At 36.4% G+C, this 24,848-nt stretch overlaps 1 protein-coding gene and 1 pseudogene across 1 annotated transcript; one reads left to right on the top strand and one right to left on the bottom strand.

Annotated features, from left to right (window-relative positions):
* Positions 1 to 341: 341 nt before the first annotated feature.
* LOC146148540 (ADP-ribosylation factor 5 pseudogene) lies at positions 342 to 1,194 on the bottom strand (annotated as a pseudogene).
* Positions 1,195 to 11,097: 9,903 nt separating this feature from the next.
* LOC146148539 (conserved oligomeric Golgi complex subunit 7-like) lies at positions 11,098 to 23,708 on the top strand. Its single transcript, XM_083386743.1, has 7 exons — positions 11,098 to 11,397; positions 15,887 to 16,047; positions 16,437 to 16,527; positions 17,124 to 17,251; positions 17,327 to 17,952; positions 18,580 to 18,698; positions 22,608 to 23,708. The coding sequence occupies exons 1-7, from the start codon at positions 11,140 to 11,142 to the stop codon at positions 23,565 to 23,567; spliced, it is 2,343 nt and encodes a 780-aa protein (XP_083242869.1). The 5' UTR covers positions 11,098 to 11,139; the 3' UTR covers positions 23,568 to 23,708.
* Positions 23,709 to 24,848: the final 1,140 nt, after the last annotated feature.

Here is a 24,848-nt window from a genome sequence, read left to right as displayed (position 1 = left end):
AATTCAAACGTTGCGCGGTATATTGCATATGGTCAAAATGTCTGACTTGGTGAACGTTTCCCATGTAATTCCATTAAGTATAATTAGACAGTAGGTACCTTGGGAAAAGCGCAATTAAAAAACTTTCGATTACACCGCGGCTCACGGTTGAGGAGCACTCGTCTGAACGATTTCTTTCGTGTTTTGCCAGAAATCGTTATTTAAAGTTTTGTTTAATGCACAAACAAACACAACTGTAAAACATTCGGCTCGTGTGGAGAAAACCAACTCCCAACAACATTGTAAGGATGGTTAATGCGAATATTAATGATAAGTGTAGAATATCTATTATTTTTTTCAGATTTTCTGAATTCAAATACAATTCGATACGATATACTTTGTTAAGCTATCTTATAAATCACATTACCACAATTTGGAACTTCATATAAAACATAACGTATATGCGTCATTTATTTTTTTTGCATAGCGGTCCATTCAAGCACATCATCCAGGCCGGTTCCTTTAAGTGCGCTAACCTCCTTAAGTGCCCATGTGCGGGCTGAAGGCAAATTCTCAAGCAGCATTCGTGATTTAATCGTGTCTATACTAAGGCAATTTGTAAGGTCCCTCTTGTTGGCAAGAACGCACACAAATGCAGTTTGAAGGTTAATGTCGTGCAGCGCTTTATGTAGAGCGTCCTTCGCCTCGTCAATGCGTAACTCATCCGTAGAATCAACTACGAAAAGTATGCCATCCACTTCTTCGTAATAGTGCTTCCATAAATCTCTAATTTTATCTTGACCACCTGTATCCCAGATGTTGAAATCCGTTCCTTTGAAGGAAATTGTTTCAAAATTAAATCCTACTGTAGGCGTGGTAGACCCTGCTTCGCCTTGTTTGAGCTTGTTAAGCACAGAAGTCTTTCCAGCAAGGTCCAATCCTATGAGCACAAGACGAACTTCTTTTCTGCCACCACAAACATTCCCCATTGCATGAAGCTCTCTTACCGAAATATTAGCTATAATCTACCAACCTGCTGGTAAATACAAAAAATGCTGATACTGACAGTTGTTTGTGTACCTCTGGCTTACCGGTCGCTTGCTTACATCTTAACATGTTTGATCTACACAGCTGCTGTAAAGTTTGACATCGGTCTCTGAAAATGTTCCACTGTGTATAATGTTTTAAAGCTTTTGCGATCTGCAGTTCTATCAAGCATATGTTAATTAAATGACAACTCTAAAACAACAACCGCGTTACATCTCTAGTACGTAAACCAGCATAGCACTGAAGTGTAATTCGCCCACTCACAGGTGACACTATAGTGACATCAATAAACTTAGTGCGGTTTATGACCACTCCTTTACCAGACGTTATGGCACAGGAACAACCAGTCATTATTACAGCAAGCAATTGGGACTGAATGACGTATTGCCGGAAGTAACGTCAGCACGATTTGAAAGTACCAAACGTGCTTTGTTTTTTCGTCCCTAACTTTATCTAATAAACTCAAGTTTGCAAAGACGATTTGCATAAGTTATACTTTTTGGCCCTACTGTCTAACTCCAAACAAACAAAATAAAATCTACCCAATAACACCATAAACAGTCGTTCCCGGTCATGAGACTTCGTATAACTTCCTGGTTGCAAGGCACAAGGAAATAATATAGTCTCTCGTCATGAGATGTAAAGTAAATGACACCGTTTCTCAAACTTTAATAGACCTTCGCCAACTAACGTTAATAACAAAATATTTATGTCCTTATTTTACTACAAATATATTGTTAATATTAATACAAAAATCCTACTTTACACGCAAATAAACAAATAAGCGGGTTTTGTAAGTAAGTGCTTTTAATTGTATAAAAGAAAAAAAAAATTTTCAATGCAGGGTGAATCAAATTTTGTTGCCGGTATGCTACTAAATTTGACGAACATATTAACACCCTAGTATTGGACGAGTATCGATCCCAATTACTTGATTTTGGGTATCGGATCCGACCCAATATTATCGGACATCTTTAATTGGCATTTCTCAAGTTAAATTAAATATATATTTTTTCTAATTTAGTACACAAGCGAAGAACAAATAGATAAAAAGTGTCTTATAGTCCAATTAAATATAAGTGGTTGGTATCCTAATTGTGATTGAAAAGCAACCGAACCTTTTATTGTTAACTACAAGTGTCCGAAACAAGATTCTAATATTTCAGCTGCGCGAATAAACAGATTTGAATATCTAAAAAATGTTAAATTGTTGTTTTATAAAAATCTACAATGTTTTTTCTAACATTTTTGGATTAGATTTATTTTAGAACTTAGGAATATCCCTTGCCCCGATTCAACCCTTCCCTATCAAGTCTATATTATGTGCAGTAATATTGCTCACTGATGTACCAGATATATCAGTTGTAGTAATTATGTGTAACGAAGATGTCAAGCAAATATGCTATATGCTATAATAATCTATTTATGCTCATTTAAAGACGCAATAGGCAGTGTTGTAATGACTTAAGTCAATGTCTTGACTTAAGTGCACTTAAGTCACTGTTTTTAAATGACTTGACTTGACTTAAGTCTTTTGGCAAATGACTTGACTTGACTTAAGTCATTTGCAATTAATTATAAAATTGAGTTATTTAGCCCAATGTTTGCTCTTAAAAGAATTTGCTTGTTATATGCTGTTTTTATGTTATTTTTGACTTGAGTTTGCATAATAATCGGAGGAGTTTGCCGGTTTTCACAATTTAAAGTTTTATTTTTTTGACAAGGGCTGGACTTGAAGTTGACTTGCTCTAATTATGAATTGACTGGGACTTGACTTGGGCAACCGATGACTTGGACTGGGACTTGACTTGTTATTTATTCAAAAAGACTTGACTTGTATACTTAAGTTATTTTACGAATGACTTGACTGGGACTTAAGTCATTTCAAAATGACTTGTTTACAACACTGGCAATAGGTTAACCGTACTTGACCAAACAAGTGTAGTCGTATCCGTATCGACCACGTGCCTAAATATTTCGGGCGGCTTAGAAAAAAAAAATAGTTTGGTAATCTTTTAAAGTCGCTTTAACAAAGGCGTTATAATATTTGACTTTACAACAGCTCTTTTAATATCCACACGAATTCTGTTGGAAAACCATTTTTACAGGTGTTTATTAGTCAGTAATGGTCATTAAGGAAATTTTGCGTAGGCCTACCATGGTATAAAATTGCTCACTTGTGTTCGATAAAAATACCAGTTGTATAGCTACAAATTTTCTGAGATCTTTTCTTGATCAAAATTTTGCGATAAAATGTTTACCAATACCTCTTCAATTTTAGACTCAATTCGTGAATTTTAGAAGCGTATAAATAAATAACTAGATAAACTGGGAGTTGCAAAGCGATGTAGGCTATACTGAAGCAATTTTAAAGTGAGCGGTTATCTATCAGGCAGAACTATAGCGTTCTTATACTCGGTAGATTATGCAAATGAAAAGCTTGTCAAATTGACGGTGCGATTAACACGTGTTTACAGAAAACATAAAGATACCACACCTAATCAATTTACACAGATGTAGGTCCAATTTAATGCAAATGCTACCATCACATCTTATGGTTAACCCAATTCTCAATGCGTCACGACTTGCCATAAGTAAATGCGCTCTCAAATGACCTTATTGGTAAAAGCCAAATAAATGATATCGTCGAGCAGTATCAGGATTTTTGTTTGTGGCTGGAGGAGGGACATGAAACTTTCAGAAATGGCGACACAAAGTTATGTGAAACGTGACGTCAATTGGTCAGATCGGTGTTTGTATCACTGCTGATTTGATATCAAATTAATTTTAAATTTAGCCTAAAGCGTGAAAAATGTACAATCTTTGAAAACTTTGATGCGGTCTTTCTTTTTTGACTGCTTGTCGAGGTGCAAGTTATATCGCCGTTTTTGTATAGAAGGAAATGTTTGTTACAAAAAGGACTATTTTTGATGAGCTGCGTTTGTGTGGCTTTGGGATATCGCGGTGTTTAAAAGTGTAGACTTTTTGGCCTCGTTGCTGGAAACAACCCGTTACTGTTTTTTCGGCGAGTCTTAAATTACCTTCCAGTCTCCCGCTATTCACCAACTGACAAGCCGCTCAGGGATTGCAAAGACACAACCATGGGCGGCCGCAGGGGGGCAAGGGGGGCACTTGCCCCCCCCCCCCCCCTGGAATTTCAAAATGCGATTATTATTATTATTTATAAGTGTAATATGTATTACTTATGAAGGTTAAAAGTATTATACATTATCCATTGCCCCAGTGGCGTATCCAGGGGGAGGAAGTTCTTACCCCCCCCCCCCTTTTTGTAAGTGATATTATCGTTTTTTGTTCGTTTTTGTCATGGTTTAACAAACTGTTTGAAGCCTGCTTTTCAAGTAATTGGGTCGCGCGTCTTAATCTAATGCGAAACCCAAAATCGAGCGAAAAAACGCCGTTTTTCGTCTCTTGTTTGGTCGACCGTAAACGCTGGATAGTTTTTCTCTTTCGTTATTTGTTTAGGTTGACTGATTAGCAAGTGTGTATTCGACAATTGACAACGCTAAGTCAAACCTTCTTTCTTTTTTTCTCGCTAAACAACGTCGAGTTATACGCAGTATGTTCCTCGCTGTTCGGTCTCTGCGCTAATATCCGATGTTGGTGTAGCATCGACATTTGTTTAACTTAAGCAGTTTCTTAAAAGGAGGTATAATGGTGACTGTCGTGCGCGTTTTAAAGCCTCCATTTTAAAGTAATGATGGTTAACGAAAAATGATGCTATTTAAGCATACTCTAAGTCTAAGCCCACGTGCTAAGTGTGCAATGGACACAACTTATTTCCCCTCAACCGCAGCTAGCTGACTTAGCACACAGCTCGGCGCAGATGTTACGGTAATCGTGGCATAATAACAACCGAAAAAAAACGATCTTCGTTTAGTATTCCATGTGGTGAAAGACGTGCTTGTAATTTAACGCTCGTTCCGTTCATAGAACCTGAAAACTGCGCTGCTGATAGCCGAATTATGATTCTACCAAGTAATCACACATATTTCACGGTCTTGGTTTTTTTTTTTCGTGTAGTTAACGATTGCACACCGTGGTTTCGCAGCTGGCGCCTGACAGGATTGTCGACGACGCACGTGCTCGCTTTTGCTGGTCGTATTTGGCTGTTTCTGATTAGTTTTTTGCGATCACCATAATATGACGTCATACTGTTACTGTTTTATGACGTGATTATTCATTAATGTCAGACGAAAAATAAGGGAATTCCCTAAGTTGAAAATTCAGGTCCACCCCTTTTTGATTTTCTGATTGCGCCCCTGATTGCCCCCCCCTGGAAAATTTTCTGCGGGCGCCCCTGGACACAACCCCTTGTTGATCAGAACTTGTTTTTTTTAGGGTTTCTCATAATTACTTTTGCACATCGCCTCTCCTTGTGCAAAGTGGTCACCAACTTTATGAGGAGGCGTTGCGATTTGCGTGTTTCGGTATAGGTGCTTGTATAGTGACGAATCCTGCATTCAAATTACTTTAGTATCAAGCACTCGTAATGTTTAAAATATACCACTGTGCTGTGGTCATAGGAGTTACATAGCATGTTCACAACATCCAAAAGAGCTTTTTTATTGCAAAATCTAACTCCTCGTACATAAAAAAAAAAAATTGGCCAAAATATCATATTTTTTTTGTTTAAACGTGCTTAAAAACAATGGTAATAAACAATGTCCCACAATAATAATATAAACTTTTTTCCATCGCTAATATAATCAGCTAGCCGTACTTGATGTATGGTTTTATTTTCAGTTGTGATTTAAATCACCCATAGTCCGCTCTGCCTAATTTGCAACAGGAAGTTTTCAAATAATGTAATAAAGCCTTTAAAACTATCTACATTTGTATACTAATTAAGCACCCCAAATTAAAAGATAGGTCTACTTTTAGAAAGATAATTAAAATATAGAGCTTTTTAAAGAAGGAAACGTGGTTACGAAGGAGAAAAGCGGTTATTGAGGACCGTAAAATACAGCGATTTAGATACCTGTGCTTTCGGTATAAGCAGAAACGTCTTTGGGCAAGGTGTTACGCTTGCACGACCACGTCTTAATTAAGCTTAATCTATGTAGCAGAGGCGTAGCCAGGGTATTTTGCGCCCGGGGGCAAACTATAAAATTGGCGCCCCTCCTCCATGTTTAATCACATTTTCTATTACATTTACATAATAAACCTTACTTTATGCGAAAAAACGATTAAAATCTTAATGCAGCCTTATTTTGGCTTTTGAAAGCCTCATTTTGGCGCCCCTGTGCCTTGGCGCCCAGGGGCATATGTACCCCACCGCACCCCCCTAGCTACGCCTCTGCTATGTAGCCTATATAGTGTCTCGGGTTTATGCAGCTAAAATCGCTAGCCTACTGCCGATTTGGCCATGACCTTCATGCAGGTAAACAAGATAGTTCAAAATAAATTTTAAGCAGAAGCACTATAAAATGCCTTAAATCTCATATTCGTTTACTAGGAGTTGATTCCGGGATTTCTTCCCAGAAATACGCTACTGGCTCGTCACGGGGCCCATGCCTAGTAAGCAGTACGTCTCTCCCATTTGGATAAATTGCACGCTGATATCGCCCTTGCGCAGGGCACAAATGCTCCCAAATTTGATGACCAGCATTTGGAGGCTAAAGTCCACTGATCTCTAAGAGATTAGTGCTAAAGTCTACCGGGTCTATAACTTAAAACCCTGCCTAAATTTCATAGTTTCAAAATTAGAATTTCCGCATAAGGTGGACATAAAGTTTGCAGGAAACGTAAGTTTTCCAACACTTCTATTTTCCTAAACATGTGCACGGCTGCAAAAGTTTTAATTAACGGCCGCAGGTTGCGGGGCGTCTTACGTGTATTGCCGGCTACCTATTGTACTGTGTAGTATACTGTAGCTTGTTTAATATTTTTCTTCACAGAAAGTCGCAGAATAGAGGCGAGCGAATAGACCAGGGAAGGCTGTTCTGGTCTGCCCGAAGAAAATACTAAGGATATAAGAAGGCACAAGTGGGTTTTGGGCCTAATTAGACAACATCATGAATAATTATGGTTAGGCAGATTTTGATAAGGGGAAATTCCCAAATTTTTATAGGATTGTTAGTTTGTTACGTCACGAATTGGAGTTGTAAGACCAAAGATATAATAACCTAAAAGCGTTTATGGAATTATTAAATCAACCCACATTATTTGGGTTAGGGTGCTGGTTAGCGTTTGGGTTGGGGTGGGTCAAGCATTATTAAACTTAATCTTCTTATGCAGATTTGTCAAGTCAAATTAGTGCATTGGGCGCTCTTTCACTATTGTACGTAAAAATTAATAAAAAAATTTTTGGCGCTGGTCTAGAATCCTACCACAACGAAACACCATTTGGGTTAGGGTGCGGGTTAGCGTTTGGGTTAAGGTGGGTCAAGTATTATTATTAAACAAAGAATATAATAATACTTGACCCACCCACACCCGAACGCTAACCCGCACCCTAACTCAAATTTTGTGCGTTGATTTTAGAACTGTGGTAGGATTCTAGACCAGCGCCAAATTTTTTTCTTCAAATGCCGCTTACCACAACGCATATTGTTTTGGTTAGGGTGCGGGTTAGCGTTTGGTTGAGGGTGGGTCAAGTTATTATTAATAATAAACAAAATATTACTTGACCCACCCTTACCCAAACGCTAACCCTTACCCAAACAATATGCGTTGTGGTATGCGGTATTATCATTTTTTTTTGCATAACTTTGCACGTACAATAGTGAAAGAGCGCCGTGCATTGTCCAAGACCTCAAGTCTAAAAGACCAGAAGCTACACAGCACCAAAGCGCTAGCACAAAAACGATAAAGTAAAAATAAACGTATTTACGACCAAAATTTTGAAAAAAAAATTATACCACAATACTAATACAGGCCTGTACTTTCTGAATATAAAAAAAAAATATAAAAATTATGAAAAATATTAATATTCAATATTAATATTCGTCATAAATGACAAGATGAAAAAATTTCCGCACCGTTCAATTTACAAATTGTTGTAGACCTTGATTGCACCTTTCCAGTGATACCACACTCGATGCCACTAGTATGGGGCATAAGGGTTTAAATCGACGATAACCGATATTAATATTCATAACATATCGCGATAATTTTTAAACGTCTGTAGCATCCTCAATTCGAGATGGAATCGAATCACAACCGATCGGTTTGCATTTTTGAAGATAGTTAAAACTATCGTCGATTTAGACCCTTATGCCCCATACTAGTGGCATCGAGTGTGGTATCACTGGAAAGGTGCGATCAAGGTCTACAACAATTTGTTAATTAAACGGTGCGGAATTGAAAATTTAATCTTTTTTGGGGGGTGCTTTGCTGGGAGCAAAAATCGCGATATTGTTCATATTCAGTGATAAATATGGAATTTTATAATCTTTGAATTTTTTGAAAATTTTTCTTTCTTTGGCCAGGTAGGATAGTCTAAAGCGCCGTGGCGAAATTTCGCTCGATTCCATCTCGAATTGAGGATGCTACAGACGTTTAAAAATTATCGCGATATGTTATGAATATTAATATCGGTTATCGTCGATTTAGACCCTTATGCCCCATACTAGTGGCATCGAGTGTGGTATCACTGGAAAGGTGCGATCAAGGTCTACAACAATTTGTTAATTAAACGGTGCGGAATTGAAAATTTAATCTTTTTTGGGGGGTGCTTTGCTGGGAGCAAAAATCGCGATATTGTTCATATTCAGTGATAAATATGGAATTTTTTAATCTTTGAATTTTTTGAAAATTTTTCTTTCTTTGGCCAGGTAGGATAGTCTAAAGCGCCGTGGCGAAATTTCGCTCGATTCCATCTCGAATTGAGGATGCTACAGACGTTTAAAAATTATCGCGATATGTTATGAATATTAATATCGGTTATCGTCGATTTAAACCCTTATGCCCCATACTAGTGGCATCGAGTGTGGTATCACTGGAAAGGTGCAATCAAGGTCTACAACAATTTGTTAATTAAACGGTGCGGAATTGAAAATTTAATCTTTTTTGGGGGGTGCTTTGCTGGGAGCAAAAATCGCGATATTGTTCATATTCAGTGATAAATATGGAATTTTTTAATCTTTGAATTTTTTGAAAATTTTTCTTTCTTTGGCCAGGTAGGATAGTCTAAAGCGCCGTGGCGAAATTTCGCTCGATTCCATCTCGAATTGAGGATGCTACAGACGTTTAAAAATTATCGCGATATGTTATGAATATTAATATCGGTTATCGTCGATTTAAACCCTTATGCCCCATACTAGTGGCATCGAGTGTGGTATCACTGGAAAGGTGCAATCAAGGTCTACAACAATTTGTTAATTAAACGGTGCGGAAATTTTTTCATCTTGTCATTTATGACGAATATTAATATTGAATATTAATATTTTTCATAATTTTTATATTTTTTTTTATATTCAGAAAGTACAGGCCTGTATTAGTATTGTGGTATAATTTTTTTTTCAAAATTTTGGTCGTAAATACGTTTATTTTTACTTTATCGTTTTTGTGCTAGCGCTTTGGTGCTGTGTAGCTTCTGGTGATTCCAGAGAACTGTGGAGTGTGGTTTATACGCAATTCCAGAGAACTGTGGATACACATGTGCATCATAATAATTGCCTTTGGGAAGTTTTAGGGCGCTGGTCTAGAATCCTACCACATTGTTGAAATAATTATTAAGCAATGCACAATATGTAGGTTAGGGTGTCGGTTAGTGTTTGGGTGAGGGTGGGTCAAGTAATATTATTAAATAATGAATATAATAATACTTGACCCAACAACACCCAAACGCTAACTCGCACCCTTACCCAAATATTGTGCTTCGATTTAATAATGTGGTAGGATTCTAGACCAGCGCCAGTTTTAGTTAACATAGAAATTTGAATTTAACAAATGAACGATCACAAAAATTTCAATTTGTTTCACCAGTAAATGGCATTCGGTGCCATGGTTCACCTGCACAGTATCCACTAGTATGTGCAAACGCGTCTCCACTTTGCAAGCATAACCGCATGTCACGCTTTACTTCTTAGCTATTAGTTATTACCATGTTTTCTTTTAAATATTATGCTCATTGCGCTGAACCCAGCTTTACAAAGCCATGTGGTTGAACACGGAATGAGTATTTTAATAACATAACTAGGCAATGTGAGGTACGTTTATTGCATTACATTAATTTGGCAGCTCTTGCGAGCTAAAAACAGCGATTTTATGTAGAACAAACAAAAGCTTGTCTCACGCACTCACACACGTTTTTAGCGAGATGTCATTGTAAATAAAACGAAATACATAAATTTTACTAAAACTGCATAAATATGTTGATTTATGTCGACCCCACAAATATTTTAGGCGACCCCACTCGGGGTCGCGACCCACGGGTTGGAGACCACTGCTTTAGATCAGTCGTTCTTAACCCTTTTTTTTTCAGCCGCGCACCCCTTTGGTAAATTTCCTAAGCCTCGCGTCCCTCCTACGAAAAGCAGTTTGGTATTTTTCAATGAAAGATCACTGAGACAACATGAAAATAGTGAACTGCACTGTTGGTTGCGTGAATAGCGAAAAAAGTGTTGTAGTTGGTTGAATTGGCTAAACTGTAATTTAGGAGACATTTTTCGCATTGGGCACTCAACAAATTGCCCGTGCTTGACACATTGATTTTTATTGAGCTGATTTTGACACAAGAGACTTCGTGCTAAAAAAAAGTGAACAAAACTATATTACATTACAGAAGATGCTTTTTTGCAGTTTAAATGTTTAAAAGTTTTTTGGGGGCAGTTTAAATGTTAAAGATGACTAAACCAGAGTTTGTACAGCTGTAGGAGTGGTGCCCAACCCAAAGAAGGAAACCAATAAAATCACTACAAAATATTAAAAAAATTTAATAGTGAGGTAATGCTTGCACCTTCCTAAAAATTGCCTGGCGCCCCCCTAGCCCCCAGTTTTGGATGCACTAACAAGAGATCAGTGGGCAGAAACCATAATTTTTAATAAATATTGAAATTTGAACGTCCCTAACTAACAATCATATAATATTTTTACTGAACAGCAAGTTTTATACAATTTCAATATTAAAGGATTGATTTTTTTTACATTATGGATTTTTCAAAATTTTCGGATGAATCGTTTAATGTGAAAGATTGGGTTAACAATGTATTTTCTGCACAACAAGATGAAAAACAAAGAGAAGCTTACACCGCGACATTGGTCACAAAGCTGCAAAGATACATTCAAGAAGTGAATAAGTCCCTAGAAGACACGTCACAGCAAACTGTGGCTGCATTGCCTCGAGTTCTTAGAGATGTGGAGACACTTAAGCAAGAGGCAACTTTCCTGTGGCAGCAAATGCAGCAGGTATACTTTGTTGTCACATCAGTACAGTAGCATGGCACTAGTCTTGAATTCTACCACTTTTTTACAGTTTAACGAACAATTTCCCAAGGTAAAATTAAAAGAAAGACATAGATATAGAAGAATAAATATAATAATAATGCTTGACCCACCCAAACCCAAGCGATAACTCCACCCATTTCAGCAACTTATTTAAGCCAGAGTACTCACACTAATATTTTGGGTGTGCAACACCAAGTTTTGCTGTGCAATCAGGGATCTATGCACACCTGAAGTTCATGGATCTAGCACAATTCAGCCTTTTTTTTAATTGGAAGAGGCTATTCGCCCGGCATCCCGTTCTATAACTTCAAAAAAATTGAAGTTGGTAAATATTATATGGAAATATATGGAAGAATGAGCCGATCACAAAAGTTTGAAACTAATAGTTCGGTAAACGACTATTTGACTAGTTTGGGTTGGGATGTCGGTTATTGTTTGGGTGAGGGTGGGTAAACTATTATTATATTTATTATTTAAAAATATTGCTTAAACTACTTAATCCCAAACGCTAACCTGCACCCTAACCCAAATAATGTTAGTTGTGGTAAGGTTTTAAACCAGCGCCAAAGTTTTTTCACCCGTTTAACTTCAAAATTCGCGAAAAAATTTCACAATTCGGTAAACCGGTGAGCCAGACAAATAGCCTCTTCCTTAGTTCAAATTTAGGTGTGCGAGATCCCCATTCAAGTGTGCATACAGATTGATTTTAAAAACTCTTGTGTGCACCTGCCACAGAATGCAGACTGGGAAGAGGCTATAAATTTACTAAGTAATTTAAATTGATTTTGTAATAGTGCATGAAAATTATGCAAACTAGGGAATTGAAATTTAAAACTAGCACAAGCACCCAAACACTAACCCCAACCTTAACCTAAATCAATGCATAATCATTAATCATGTTTGTGTGCAAGCGTAAAAGACCAATCTGGGCAAATATACAGTTTTTTTATTCCTAGAATTCTATCAAACATGTGGAGAATTATGGTTTTCATGTCACCAAAAAGAGAGGTCCTAAAAATCCAAATTTAAAGATATCATGAGTGGTGCATCTTATACTATTTTTAGCATTCAGCTAGCTTTTATCGTGTTATACAAATTGTTTTGATCATCCTGTGTGAACATGAGGAATAATTACTCAATAGTCGCCAAGAGTTGAAATAAGTTATACATATAATAAACAAAGCAACTAATAAGAAAAATAGCGATTAAAGAGTTGCACCGAAGGTGTAAAATTTTCATTTTAAATCGACAAATATATACATAGGGGGATGCGAAAGTACAATCTGAAAGTGCGCATGTTGCTTTTCTCACTCCCACACTTTTACATAGATAAGGTGTTCACTTTAGTAGCTTTTTTAGAATGTCACAACAAAATTAATTCCACCCAATAGTACAGAATGTTCAGTTTTTACACATATTCAGGCTCTCAAAAATATGTAGGATTACATGTGTGTGAAGACAACTACAATCCTCAATAACAATAACTTCTTTCACGTAGTGTTTAAAATCGATTTTTTTTCATTTATTTTTCCATCAATTGCTTTGGTTTTCCTGCTGATTCTTAAGCGCAAACTGCCATAATACTACCTCTGTTTTGTTTTTAAAATGCCGAGTTTAGGTGAAACGGAAAGGTTTGCTAAAAACATACTAAGAATTCAAAGACATACCTTATCATTCTCATCAGAAAACGTGCTCTAATTTTTTACTGTTTCTGTCGTTAACATTAGAAGGAAACTTTGATGAAAAACTTGCACTTTGACACTACTTTGCTTATGGCAGTCTTTACTAACTTTGTAACTGTAGTGTAACAAATGTTTTACTTATATGGCGCATATTACACTGAATATACAATTCATAATCACTAAGTTTGTACGTACCACATAAATTTGCAAGAGTGGACAGGTTCAAGTTGCAAACTAGGATGTTTTTTTAATTAAACCTATGACTATTCTAGCAGTATACAATGGTAGTTGTGAAAGTATTTACTCAGGTAGTACAAAGACATGTCAAAGGTCAACCAACCATTGTAACTTCTTCCTAAACATTTGCTTTGAGGTAAGACATACACTTTTTCAGTTGTATTTTCAATTAAGTATATTGGCATACCTAATTTTGTTGGTGAAACAAACAGACTTGCCAACAACCTTGTATTGAAATAGGTTTTTTTTTCTTACTTTATGTTTCTTTGTTTTCTGGGGAGGTCAAATTCTGTTAAATGAATACGTCAGGTAAAACAACTCTCAAAAAAAAAATACTAATAAAAAAACGAAACACAATAGTACTGAGATCGGTGAAAGTTGTTTTGGCTTGACAAGTTTGTCAATTCAAGAAATCATTTTGCTGACCACATCAAAATTGTCTTCTGGTGCAACAAAAAGGTTCCGTTTCTTCTATTTGATCACTCACAACCAGGTTACTAGTGTAAATACAACATGTGAATTCCGAAAAGAAAAATACCAATTCAATCTTTAGTTGTGAAAAACCAATGATGACAGCCAAATTCTTAAAAAAAATCATTATTAGGTTTGTTATCAAGGGAATTCATGTGGTTAGACATTCTATAGCTTCTGCTCTCAACATTCAAAATCTACAGGTTAAGAAACAAAATTTTTCAAGATTTAAGATAAATTTTGTTACAGTTTGATTGGTCGCTTGCAAGCACAGGTTAAATGTGTTCACGACTTCAGAAATATCTGCTAAGTGGACCAACCTGAAAATGAACTCTTAACTCTTCAAATCTGTTTTAAAATCTCCTTGCAAAATTGATGCAATTCATCATGCCGTTTGACAATGCGCCTAGGTACAGTTTCTCGGGAGAGCCAGCAAAATTCTGTGTAGTAGAGAGGACAAGTGTGTTCGGAGCTTCAATTTTTACAGAGCCACTTGAACAGTTGTGTAAATAAATTGAGCTCTGTCTGTTGTACAGCCAAACAATTTTATTTTAATTTTAATTCCATTAGAAAAATTTGTTAACAAAAAACATCCTTTTCTCTTCTTGTGCTTGGATGTTCCTGGGTCATAAGTATGTTCAAAGATCGGATCCTTAGATTTGAATCCAAACTGGATATTTGTCTCAATTTTTCTGTTTATAGCGGGTAATTGGAACCAATATAATATAATGTTTTAACGCATAAGGTTGCGCCTCCTTGTACATCCGTAAGTGTTGCGCCTCCTTGTACATCCGTAAGTTTATATAAAGACCTGCAGCTGTGGCGACACATTTATAATGTTTGCTTTAAATCTAGCTATGTAGTGTGGCATCAAGCTACCAGTTACTTACCGGTAACCTTGTCTGATAATAATGTGTCAATCAAGTGTTATTGGGTGAGCGATTAATATGTCAGGTGCCAGAGATTTTGCAATTTTTTTAAATGCGTTAAGTTGCATAAGTAACATTCCATCATATAACTTGCTGACCTTGAACAAAGTGGGCTATAGGGTTACTCAAGGTTAACTTGAGGCCAATATTAAGGAGGTTACGAAAACCTAATTATTAAGTAATATTAACGCTTTACTTGCAGTAGTAACTAGTATTGTATGTAGCATATTATTTGACTGCCTAAGCAACATATCAAGTTTGCTGTAAAGTAAAACTAATACATAACAATACCTTAAAACAAATTGAATAAGAGGTTATTATGTTGCACTTTCATTTACTATTGGGGCAAAAATTAATTTGGCAACAACCGGTTTTATATCATGTTTTATGTTTTTGTTTTATTTTTTATTTAGTTATGCATTACAATTTAAACAACTACTGCAAGTGGCAATTTGAATGTAAATCATTTTAATTTAATTTTTCGTTTACCATATAGATATATAAGAAAAAGTAAATGACAAACTTTGTATAAGTTATGACTAAACATTAGGCAAAGTGATATTTCCCTGTTAAGAATCCTTGAATTAAACATTTGATATAAAAGAACAGTTACATTCTTCTCATTAATGCAACCTACCTAGAAATAAATTGTTCTGCTTTATGTTTGTTGATTTGGAAACAAGGTGGGGCGCGAGTTAAAATTGTAAACGGGGGCGTGTCTCAAAAAGTTTAAGAACCACTGGTCTAAATTGAGTGTCTTTTTTAAAATAACTAAATGGCGTTGCATTATATCTTTTACTTTTGTCTATTAGATTTATTTATGATAAAACTGTTTTATCGTGGTGAGAAGAGTATTAAAAGCTTTTAAAAGTGGGCAAAGCAAATACTTAATAAAAAGGGGTGTTATAGTTAAAATGAAATGATGTTACATTATCTAAACATTAAAGGTTTTTTGTATAACCAAAATTTAAAAAAAATATATAGTATATTCAGTTTTCTTTACTTTGCTTAGCAACCAAAGAGACCCACATTTTATTTAAGGATTTATGTTTTAGGTAAATTACAAGCCATATTAATGACCATATAATTTAGTGTTATGTTTTTTTGCTGTAATAATTGTTGTCAATAAAGGTAAAAGATGAAATCAAAAGTGTTGAACAAAGAACATCCCACTCAATGCAAGTTCTTGTAAGAGTTGACAATGTAAGGTCAAGGGTTGAAGATGCTTGTGCTGCATTGAAAGAGGCAGATAATTGGTCAAATCTTGCTTCTGCAGTTGAAGATGTCTTTAGGTATGTATTTTCCCAACATTAAAATTTGGCATAAATCATACGATTATTACATTTCCCTTATCATACAGTTATTGCATTCCCCTTATCATACAGGTATTAATTATATCATACTGTTATAACCTCATTAGAATTTGTATTAAGGTGTGTTTATTTGGTTTGTCTCAACTTTCTTGGTAGGTCTAAGGATGCTAGAAGGTATTACAGAATTGTCTCAATAACTTAATGATGCAGCGCTCCAAACAAAACAGAAAACTGTCTCGAATAACCAGCAGCTTGTTATCTTATTTTTGCCATAATTTTTCTATGTACATATCATTATGTGTTAAACAGATAAAATCCCTTGATCCTGAAGTGCAATGCCTGATCATTGTATATACTATGTTTGGCAGGTCAGGGGATGTAGAAGCAATTGCAAATCAACTTCAAAGCATGAGGGCAAGTTTGCAGGTTCTACGCCACAGTCCTGATTATGAAGACAAGGTATAAATCCATGTAGATGACCACAAAGCAGTTGTCCTTACCCTTTTTTGTTCTGTTCTTATCATACCAAAATCATTTAGGTGTTTTTTGGATTGCATATCAGTGAGACAATATAAAAATACCAAAATCTATGATTTTGAATTGCGCGGAGCTTGAAAAACTTGGGTTTATTTGGCTTGAGTTGGCTAAACTTTAATTCAGGAGACATTTCCCATTGGTCACACAACAAATTACTCGAGCAAGATACATTGACTTTTATCGAGCTGATTCAAAAAAAAAAACAGGATAACACAAAACTAGAACATCAAAGATTATTGCGAAGCGTGAAAATTCTTTGCATTTCATTGTTAAACTTTGGCAAAAACCACAGCTTGTGCAAGGGCAGGCACGGTGCCCAGTTCTACATCAACTATACTTATTGTTCTGACTAAACAAGCCCGAATCGGTCGTAAAAATTAGCAAATATAAATTAGTAGCCCAAAAGTTTGCAAATCGCAAAATTATGAACCTTTTTTTCAGTTCCCTAATTCATGCATAAAAGCGCTATACTCACAACAATATAAGCTTTATTTAAAATTAAAGATTTTATTGTTTAGGTAATGCATTTGGAAGCTCTTAAAAACAGATTGGAATCGAGTATTAGTCCACATGTGGTTGCTGCGTTTATGCATCACAAAACAGAGGAATCTAAGCGATACTACACTATTTTTACCAACTTAGACAGGTTATAAAAATGAATATTTTTTAATAGTTATAAATAATTTTTATAAGTTAGTTACGTTTTAATTTAACTTTCCAGGTCAACTGAACTGCGGAACTATTACCTTAAATGTCACCGTGCCCAAATTTCTTCAAAGTGGCAAGAGATTGTAAATGGTGAAGTAAATGGATCCAAATCAACTGAACAAGATGATGCTGCACTTTTGTCAGAGTTTTATGAACTTTTGCTTTCAGTTTGGCATATTGAAATTCTGTGGTGCATGCATGTTTTTGGCAAAGAGACTTCTGCCTCTATTATTTCACAGTTAATTCTAGAAACCATGCTTTCTGTTGAAAACGGTCCTGGGATCATAATTACCAACTGCCTTACTGTACTACCACCAGAAAAGCTTCTCATGTTATCAAGACTATACATGGCTACAGACTCATTTGTGCAAAATTTGAAACAAATTTTATCAAGAGATAATCATGAGGAGCACCTTGAGAATCGCTTGCTAAGTAAGTTGTCAGATGCTGTTTGGCATCCTTACATTGCCCCGTTTTTGGATTATGAGGCATTGGAAACTGAAACCCTCCTTTCTTCGCTGGCCAACATAATATTGGATGCCCATGATGTCATTGATTTAGTCCAGTTGCTGGATGGATCAGTCAAAAAGCTGTTTGATGAAGCGACCTCTGCCTTACACAGATGTGGAAAACTAACAGGTACAACATCATTTTAGACAAACATATATTTTACACTCTTTGAGTAATTGAACATAGTAATTGTCTTAAAGTAAAAAAAACAAGTGAAATATTGTCTGAAAAATACCTATTGATGTCTGAAAAGATATAAGCATAGAACCTTGAGATAATCAGTAAGCCTTTTACCCATGCGCTGGGTATAGCAACCTGGTAGGGCAACGTTAAGTATTTGTAAAGTTTTATTGCTTCCTAATTAATGATAGATTTTAATAAAGATAAATATTTTATCTGCAAAACCTCTTTTTTCGCATACATGTTCAATTAAGTCGCTGTTTCTTGCGGTTTATAAAATTGCATTTTAGAAAACAGGAATTTTATGAAATTTAAAGCATTGTTTTTCGATTTAATTTTACATAATGGTCACGATTTAATTTAACAGAATAGTCACAATTTAATTTAATCTAAGTTCTTATTTTTTTATTTACAAATATTGGCTTGACTATGTGAACATGATTAATTTGGAGAAAAGCAGCCTAAACCAAAACACGTTTTATTTGCACTAATATATAATTGGAATTTCTGTGAATTCATATTTTAAAAACAAACCAAGATAAACCACTACCAATCTACAATGCTATTATATTTAAGGTTACCTCGGCTCATGTGATTTGCTGTCAGCACTTGAAAAGTACTTCAGAGAATATTGCAACCGATTTTCTCGCCAGCTAAGAACTATTGCTGCATCATTTGGTTTCAAAAAAGGGCAGGTGCTGTTGAAACTAAGTAGCATAACTTATCGTTATGCTAATATACATTCTACATGTTTTGTTTATATGGTTCTTAATGTAAACGCTTTCATATCAAATGTATAATTATTGATTAAGGGGCGTATACAAAAATTCAAAGGGGGCCAGGCGGGGGGGACTTAGGGAATTCCCCTATTTTCCGTCTGACGTTAATGAATAATGCACCATAAAAGATTGACTGGTATGAAGTCATAAAATAGTGATTTTAATGACGTTATAAATGGAAAACAACTAATCAGAAAGGGCAAATTACCGTCCAGCAAAAGCGAATCTTTAGGCGCCAAGCGAACACTTGCGTCGTCAACACTAGGGTGGAGTGAAAAAAATAAAAATCACTAATTCAAAAAAAGTCCCCTCTCAATAGTTGCCTTTGGTCCCAAAACTAAGTTTAAAAATATTTTTTGGAAGTTGCCTCGAATACTCAGGTGACAACCCTGACGCAAAGGTCATGCAGGGGTCAAATCCCAGAAAAATGCCATAACTCTTTAACCTGTGGTGCTAGAAAGTTAGTTTTGATGCCAAAAGAAGCAGAATGTGCACTTTCCTATCTGTCCTAAAAGAACTATTTGTCCTAATTTCATTAGATATATGGTTATTTTCATAAAATGTCATTTTTGGTTCAAATATGAATAAGACATAGGATTATGCACCGTTTTACATCACAATAACATATTCACAACACAATAAATCAGTATAATGAGTATAAAATATCTGTAACCAATGAAACACACATTTGAGAGGTTTTAGATGAAGACCAGCACAGGATGGTAACAGCAAACAAATATAAAATTGGGTTTCATAATATTAAAATAGCGTAGACCAGGGGTGTTCAGATGATTTCTGCCATGATCCAACACAGCCAAACCTGACAACATGATGATCCACCAAATAGGAATAGTAAACATATTGGACACGCTTTAATTTTTATGGTGCTTTATTTATGTAAACGCGATAACTTTAATACTTAATCTCGTTTAGTGTTTGTTAACCTTTCTAAGTCAGGGCGAGCGCGATTTTTTTTAGGTATAACTGCATTTCTTTTAAATTTCTTTCAAGTTTTTATTGCATTGCCAGAAATATAAAATGTTAAAAAATACATATGTCCAATATTTTTGAATAAGTTTTCCATTAACGGTAACGAAGCGCTGATCTAGTTGAAAAGACCGCATCAAAACGAAAACAAACCGGGCGTAGACTCGTAGAGAGATGATTCGCGCGAAGCTGGACATTTTTTCGCAGTTACGTAGTTAAAATAGTCAAAAAGTATTTGAAATGGACTCGTATCTAGTTTGTCAAAGAGGCGGCGGGTCGAATGAATTCAATTGGCGGGGCGCATCCGGCCCGCTGGTTGTAGGTTGCCAACCCCTGTTTCAGACATTTTATGTCTTACAATAGCATCGAACTTGGATTTTCTGTTGCTGACTGATATCCTCAAACGCTTACAAAGATTAGCATTTGGGAGTTTCTTTCTATGCTGATTTTTTGCAAAATTCATTAACACTGACAATTGGTTCACATAAAAACACTGTGGAAAGTTTGTTTTTTAAGACTACATTAGAAGATCCGCACAAAACGCTGAAAAGATCCGGAACCGGATCCCGATCCGCCATTTGAACATGACCGGCGTAGACGTTCTGCCAGTTTTATGCAGGGAGAAAATTGCATCAGCATGAGGACCTAAGATTGGAATTGATTTTTGGTATTTTATCGCTTCATCAGTTTTCGTGAACGAATCTTTAGCTTGGTCAGGCCGTCACGTCTGTCGAAGCCAGCTACTGCTGATGAAGCTTCGGTTACCAGCTTTATGTGGCGCTCCACAGCTTGATTGTGGCATGGGTGGCGCATAATGAACCTTTCTTCTCTGATTTTTTCAACGTTGAGGTTGGTCAGGTGTCGAATTGCTGGTGGTTCATTGGTTTGGTCAGAATTTAAGTCCACAAGTTAGTAGTAAGATTTAGCATGAAAAAGTTTTGAAGCTTGTAACCGAATCTTAATCAGCAATAGCTGGCTTCGAAAGACGTGACGGCCTGACCAGGCTAAAGATTCGGTCACGAAAACTGATGAAGCGATACAATCAGGGCTGGGGAGCCGGAGCTGGAGCCCGGAGCTAAGCATTTTCTCTGGAGCCAGAGCCATTTTTATTTCTTTTGTGGAACTGGAGCGGGAGCCATTTTTATTATTTTTGTGGAGCTGGAGCTGGACCTGGAGCCCTTTTTATTATTTTTGTGGAGCTGGAGCCATTTTTCAGTTTGTGATGCTAAAGCTAAGAAATTATATTTTGTTCCATCTCCAACGTTAGTTAGCCAAAAGCAATTTTTAAAACTTGTCATTGAATAAGTGACTGGTGGCACCGGATATGGAGCCGGAGCTGGAGCTAAATATGAGTTTTACTACTCCGGAGCCATTTAATAAGTGCCTGATGGCTCCGGAGCTGGAGCGGGAGCTAATGCTATTTTACGGTGGCTCCCCAGCCCCGGATACAATACCAAAAATCAATTCCAATCTTAGGTCCTCATGCTGATGCCATTTTCTCCCTGCATAAAACTGGCAGAACGTCTACGCTATTTTAATATTATGAAACCCAATTTTATATTTGTTTGCTGTTACCATCCTGTGCTGGTGCTTCATCTAAAACCTCTCAAATGTATGTTTCATTGGTTAGAGATATTTTATACTCATTATGCTGATTTATTGTGTTGTGATTATGTTATTGTGATGTAAAACGGTGCATAATCCTATGTCTTATTCATATTTGAACCAAAAATGACATTTTATGAAAATAACCATATATCTAATGAAATTAGGACAAATAGTTCTTTTAGGACAGATAGGAAAGTGCACATTCTGCTTCTTTTGGCACCAAAACTAACTCTCTAGCACCACAGGTAAAGAGTTATGGCATTTTTATGGGATTTGACCCCTACATGACCTTTGCGTCAGGGTTGTCACCCGAGTATTCAAGGCAACTTCACAAAGACATTTTTAAACTTAGTTTTAGGACCAAAGGCAACTATTGAGAGGGGACTTTTTTTGAATTAGTGATTTTTATTTTTTTCACTCCACCCTAGTCAACACTCCTGGGTTCCAGCTGCAAACCGCTTAGTGTGCAATCGTAAACTTTGGGCGAAAAACTAAACCAAGACCGTGAAATATGTGTGAATAATTTTTTTTTAAGTTTAATGACTACACTAAATTACAAGCACGTCTTTTCGCTTTCTCTGGTGTTATTATCTTACGATTAGCGCAATATCTTCGCCGAGCTGTTTGCCAAGTTAGCTAAAATAAAAGCTGCGTTTAGGGAAAATAAGTTGCGTCAATTGACTAAACACGTGGTCTAAGAGTATGCTTATAGAAACAATTTTGCGATAACTATCATTACATATAAATCGTCAGTCACAGTTAGAACCACCTTTTAAGAGAATCTGCTTCAGTTAAAAAATGCTATTGCATCGGATATTAGCGCAAATAGCGAACAGCGAGGAACATTTGCTGCGCCTAACTCAAACTCGACGTTTTTAGCAATAAATAAAGGAAGAAGGCTTGACTTAGCGTTGTTAATTGTCGAATACACACTTAGTAAGGTCGACCAAACAAGAAACGAATAAGGGCGTTTTGCGTTTGATTTTAGTTTCGCATTATCTTAAGACGCGCGGGTAGCGCGCTGTTACATTAAAAAAAACATTGCCGCTTCGGACAGAAGGTTAAACCTTAACATAAATCAACAAAAAGATAATGTCATTTACAAAAAGGGGGGTGGGTCCAAACCCCCAACCACCCAACCCCTGGATACCCCACTGTATTGACTAGTGGTATCTGTCACCCTAAATTAAAGTTATGATTATTTTGTAATTCTTTTAAATTTGTGTCCAGAATTTCGAATCGTCGGATGTGATAGATGACGAGAACTGGACAGTCTTCCAGCGATGTGTGCGCATTATTGCTATATGTGGAAAGATTTTAGTACGTTTTGATGAATTTCAAGGGTTGTTTGTTTCCGCTTTACAATCAAGCACTTATGAAGGAAGCAGTTTATTGTGCGGTGACAAAAAAAGCCAACCAGATACGGCACTTCGTCCATGGGATCGATACAACTACCTGAACCGTGTTGATCCGCAGCGCTACAGACTCTTCCAGGAGCTTCTATGTAGCGTCCAAGACGACGGAGGCGTTCATATATTTCTCAACACCAAAAAGCTCATCGCAGATTTAAATCAGCAAGCTCACAATCTTACTTTTGATGTGGCATTTACTCACGTCAAACGCCAGTTGTCGTCCGTACCGCTTTTGGCTGCCAGACCAGAGGAAGGCGACGCAATCGTTTCACATAGTGAAATGCCCATGTTTAGCGTGTCACCAAGCGAGCATGCCACACACATTGGTCAATATCTCATGACCCTCCCTCAACACCTCGAACCGTTTTCCGTATTCGATAGCGAGGAGAAAACAGAGGATCGGGCATTAGAGACGGCATTGCGATCTGGAAAGCTACCATTTCCACCCAAACCTGGTGAAGATGAATTAAGCGAAGCTGAGTTATACAGCATGTCCGACCAGTGGCTGGGTGCAATAGTACGAGCTACCGAGGAAACCTATATTGAAGCCGTTACACAAATCGAATCGCTCGGTGTAGATGCTGCACGTCAGCTTGTGGCTGACCTGGACTATATGGGAAACGTTATTGATTCTTTAGGGCTGTCGGTTTCTAAGCAACTGCTAAAACTTCGGAAACTTTTGAGTGAAACGGATGATGATAGCTTTCGTGCAGCGGCTGCTAGTGCTCCACACAGACTCGCCAATGCTGTAGCAAGTATGCGAAATATGACTTTATAACTTTACTATTTGATATTTATTCAAGTGTAATTATGCTTTTTGGTGTTATTTGCGAAAAATTAACCAAACTAATATGTTTCAGTAGGCATGTATAACGTATAAGACTTAATGTGCCAATAAAATTATACAGACTTCCCTTTAGCAGGAGTGCTGTTGTGCAATATCCTCTGGCGCTGAGTTTACTAAACAAAAGTTTATAAAAATGCGTTTCTTGTGCAATATCTTTGCCTGTTTATGTGAGTACAAAATTTAAATTTCGGGCTTCTTGTAAGTTATTTATGTTTCATTCCTTTAAGAAAATTGTTCGACTCAAAATTTTCTATCCTGTCCGCGGCCCGTGATCGTCATGCCTAAAAAATAACTATCTAACAAAATCTGTAGTAAGCTTTAATAGGTTGTCATTCTGTTCAAAATTTCATCATAGTTTAGTTTGGAATCGCATCCGGTAGCATTAACTCTGAGGCCCCCACTCTAGGGAGCGAAGTCCAACTTTTCAAAGAAGGCTAATGTGCCACATTGCCACTTTAAATATTTCAATAGACCGCAAAACCTATATTAAACCTTTTATTGAATTCTCCCTTTCTCGACAATAAATAAAAAAATAGGAATCCATTACTTATTATTTCTTCATCAATAACTGGTTTCTTTGTCTCAGCTACGGGATAACGGCCTCTTTCTTGTACATTTCCAGTTTTGAGAAGATTTTTGGTATGATCGAATTGACTTCGACAATTATTTTAGTTTTGTTTTTATCGATTGTTTTATGTTCCGAACCGTAATAACCTTTGATATTGTATTCCTTGCATGAGGCAATTTTTCAGTTCATAGGAAAAATATATATTATAATTCAGTTAAAAATACTTTTCTCTTCATTGAACATTAATTTTTTTCTTTTTTTGCTATGTTCCTTTTTTAATTTAACCACATATGATCAAAAGAACGGCGATCAAATTGTTCAAATTACTCTAATGTGAGATGTACAATCAGCCATTAAGTTTTGAAATTCTTAACAACACGTGGATAAGTGTACAATAGGTAAACAGTCACAGAGCTCCACACACCCACTTTAACAAGGCTCGCTCAAAACTACACTGCACGGTGTATGATGAGTGTTCAGGATTCAGATGCGGCATAAGACTGTAGTCTCAAAAAAAGTGTAAAGAAGATAAATACTTTTTCATAATATGCACGTTCTACACGATTTGATGGTATATTGTGGCCTAATAATATTTCTAGCAAATGCTACATGAAGTGAGAATAAGTGGTGGGTCGCACCGAAAC

Source organism: Ascidiella aspersa, chromosome 4 (assembly GCF_963924565.1).
Source record: "Ascidiella aspersa chromosome 4, kaAscAspe10.2, whole genome shotgun sequence".
In the NCBI taxonomy this organism is placed as follows: Eukaryota; Metazoa; Chordata; class Ascidiacea; order Phlebobranchia; family Ascidiidae; genus Ascidiella; species Ascidiella aspersa.
This window is presented reverse-complemented; position numbering and strand designations above follow the sequence as displayed.